Consider the following 1,177-nt stretch of genomic DNA (forward strand, 5'->3'; position numbering starts at 1 on the left):
TTTTTTCCTTTAATTTTTACTTTTTTTTTTTTTTTTCTTTTTCCAAATAATGAGGAAAAGCTTTTTCTTTCTATTTATCTATTTTATACCGAAACCTCCCGCCGTCCAGAAGAAACACCTCTGGGCAAAATGGTGCTAAAGGTTTTGAAAGGGCTAACTGCCAGTTGAGATCTCTGCGGGGATTTCTGCTTTTAAAAATCTGTGGGACGAATGTGTCCCCGCGTTACATGCGTGTGCGTGAGTGTGTATATGCGGGTGTGTGGATGCGAGGCGGTGCGTGTTAAAGTCTTACTAACAAGCGTTTGTTCCCAGGAATTTATTGTAGTATTCAAACTAAACTGCTGGAAAAATAAAAGAGGTAAAGTCTGCCTAGGAGCTGAAGTGACCACAGCAGGATATGACGCCAGGAGTGTTGTAAAGACTGTCTGTCCTTAAAGAAGGTACTATTGTGCATGGCCTTTTATTTATAACTTGGTAAGTGCCAGCAAACTCGCCTCCTTTACACTCTGAAGTGCCAGCCCAGCTTTCCACAGTGCTCTTTATTTGCAATAGTCTATTCAGTAACTGTCACTCCCGATCTTCAAGTTATTCAAGGCCTTAATCAATCAAAAGGATGAGAATCGTTCAGGTTTCCCCATTTGAAACGAGGGAAACAATGTTTTCTGGTCTCACAGTCCGCTTCTCCTTCACGGGCCGGGCGCTCGTTTCGGGGCTGGTACCGACCCCGGAGAGGGCGGGGGTTCGTGCTTTTTAGGCAGAAATGAGGAGCCGGAATAATAAATGAATCCACCCGCCGAGGGAAAGGAAGCAGCGCTCGGGGAAACTCGGAGTTTGCCGGCAGCCCGGGATGGAGGCACCCGCAGACAGCTCCGGCATCGCCGCTCCCGCTGCGGCACCGCAGCCGCGTGTGCCCCGCACGCCTGGATGCTCCGGCCCCTGGTCCTGCTCTCTGCATCGCCCGGCCACCGAACCTAGAGGTTTCCGTCGTTCTTTAAATGTAGAAAAATAACCCCCACATCCTGAGCGCGCGGCGGCCGCCCGCTCCGCTTAGGAAAGCTTCTCACGTGCCCTGAAAATCGCAGGTTGGCAAGAAAAGTTCGCAGGACAATAAAAGTCTGCTTATATTTTACGCAGCGTTTGCGTTTTGCAAAGCACCGCGATGACCAAAGCTTTTGGA

At 49.3% G+C, this 1,177-nt stretch overlaps 1 protein-coding gene across 1 annotated transcript in view; it reads right to left on the bottom strand.

Annotated features, from left to right (window-relative positions):
• Positions 1–1,177, bottom strand: part of PAX3 (paired box 3) — an 80,902-nt gene that overhangs the window by 77,486 nt on the left and 2,239 nt on the right. Inside the window, exon 3 of the mRNA XM_010001653.1 lies at positions 673–971. Coding sequence (XP_009999955.1) covers positions 673–971 — 299 coding nt within the window. The remainder of the gene's footprint in view (positions 1–672; positions 972–1,177) is intronic.

Source organism: Chaetura pelagica, unplaced genomic scaffold, assembly GCF_000747805.2.
Source record: "Chaetura pelagica isolate M959 unplaced genomic scaffold, ChaPel_1.0 scaffold207, whole genome shotgun sequence".
In the NCBI taxonomy this organism is placed as follows: Eukaryota; Metazoa; Chordata; class Aves; order Apodiformes; family Apodidae; genus Chaetura; species Chaetura pelagica.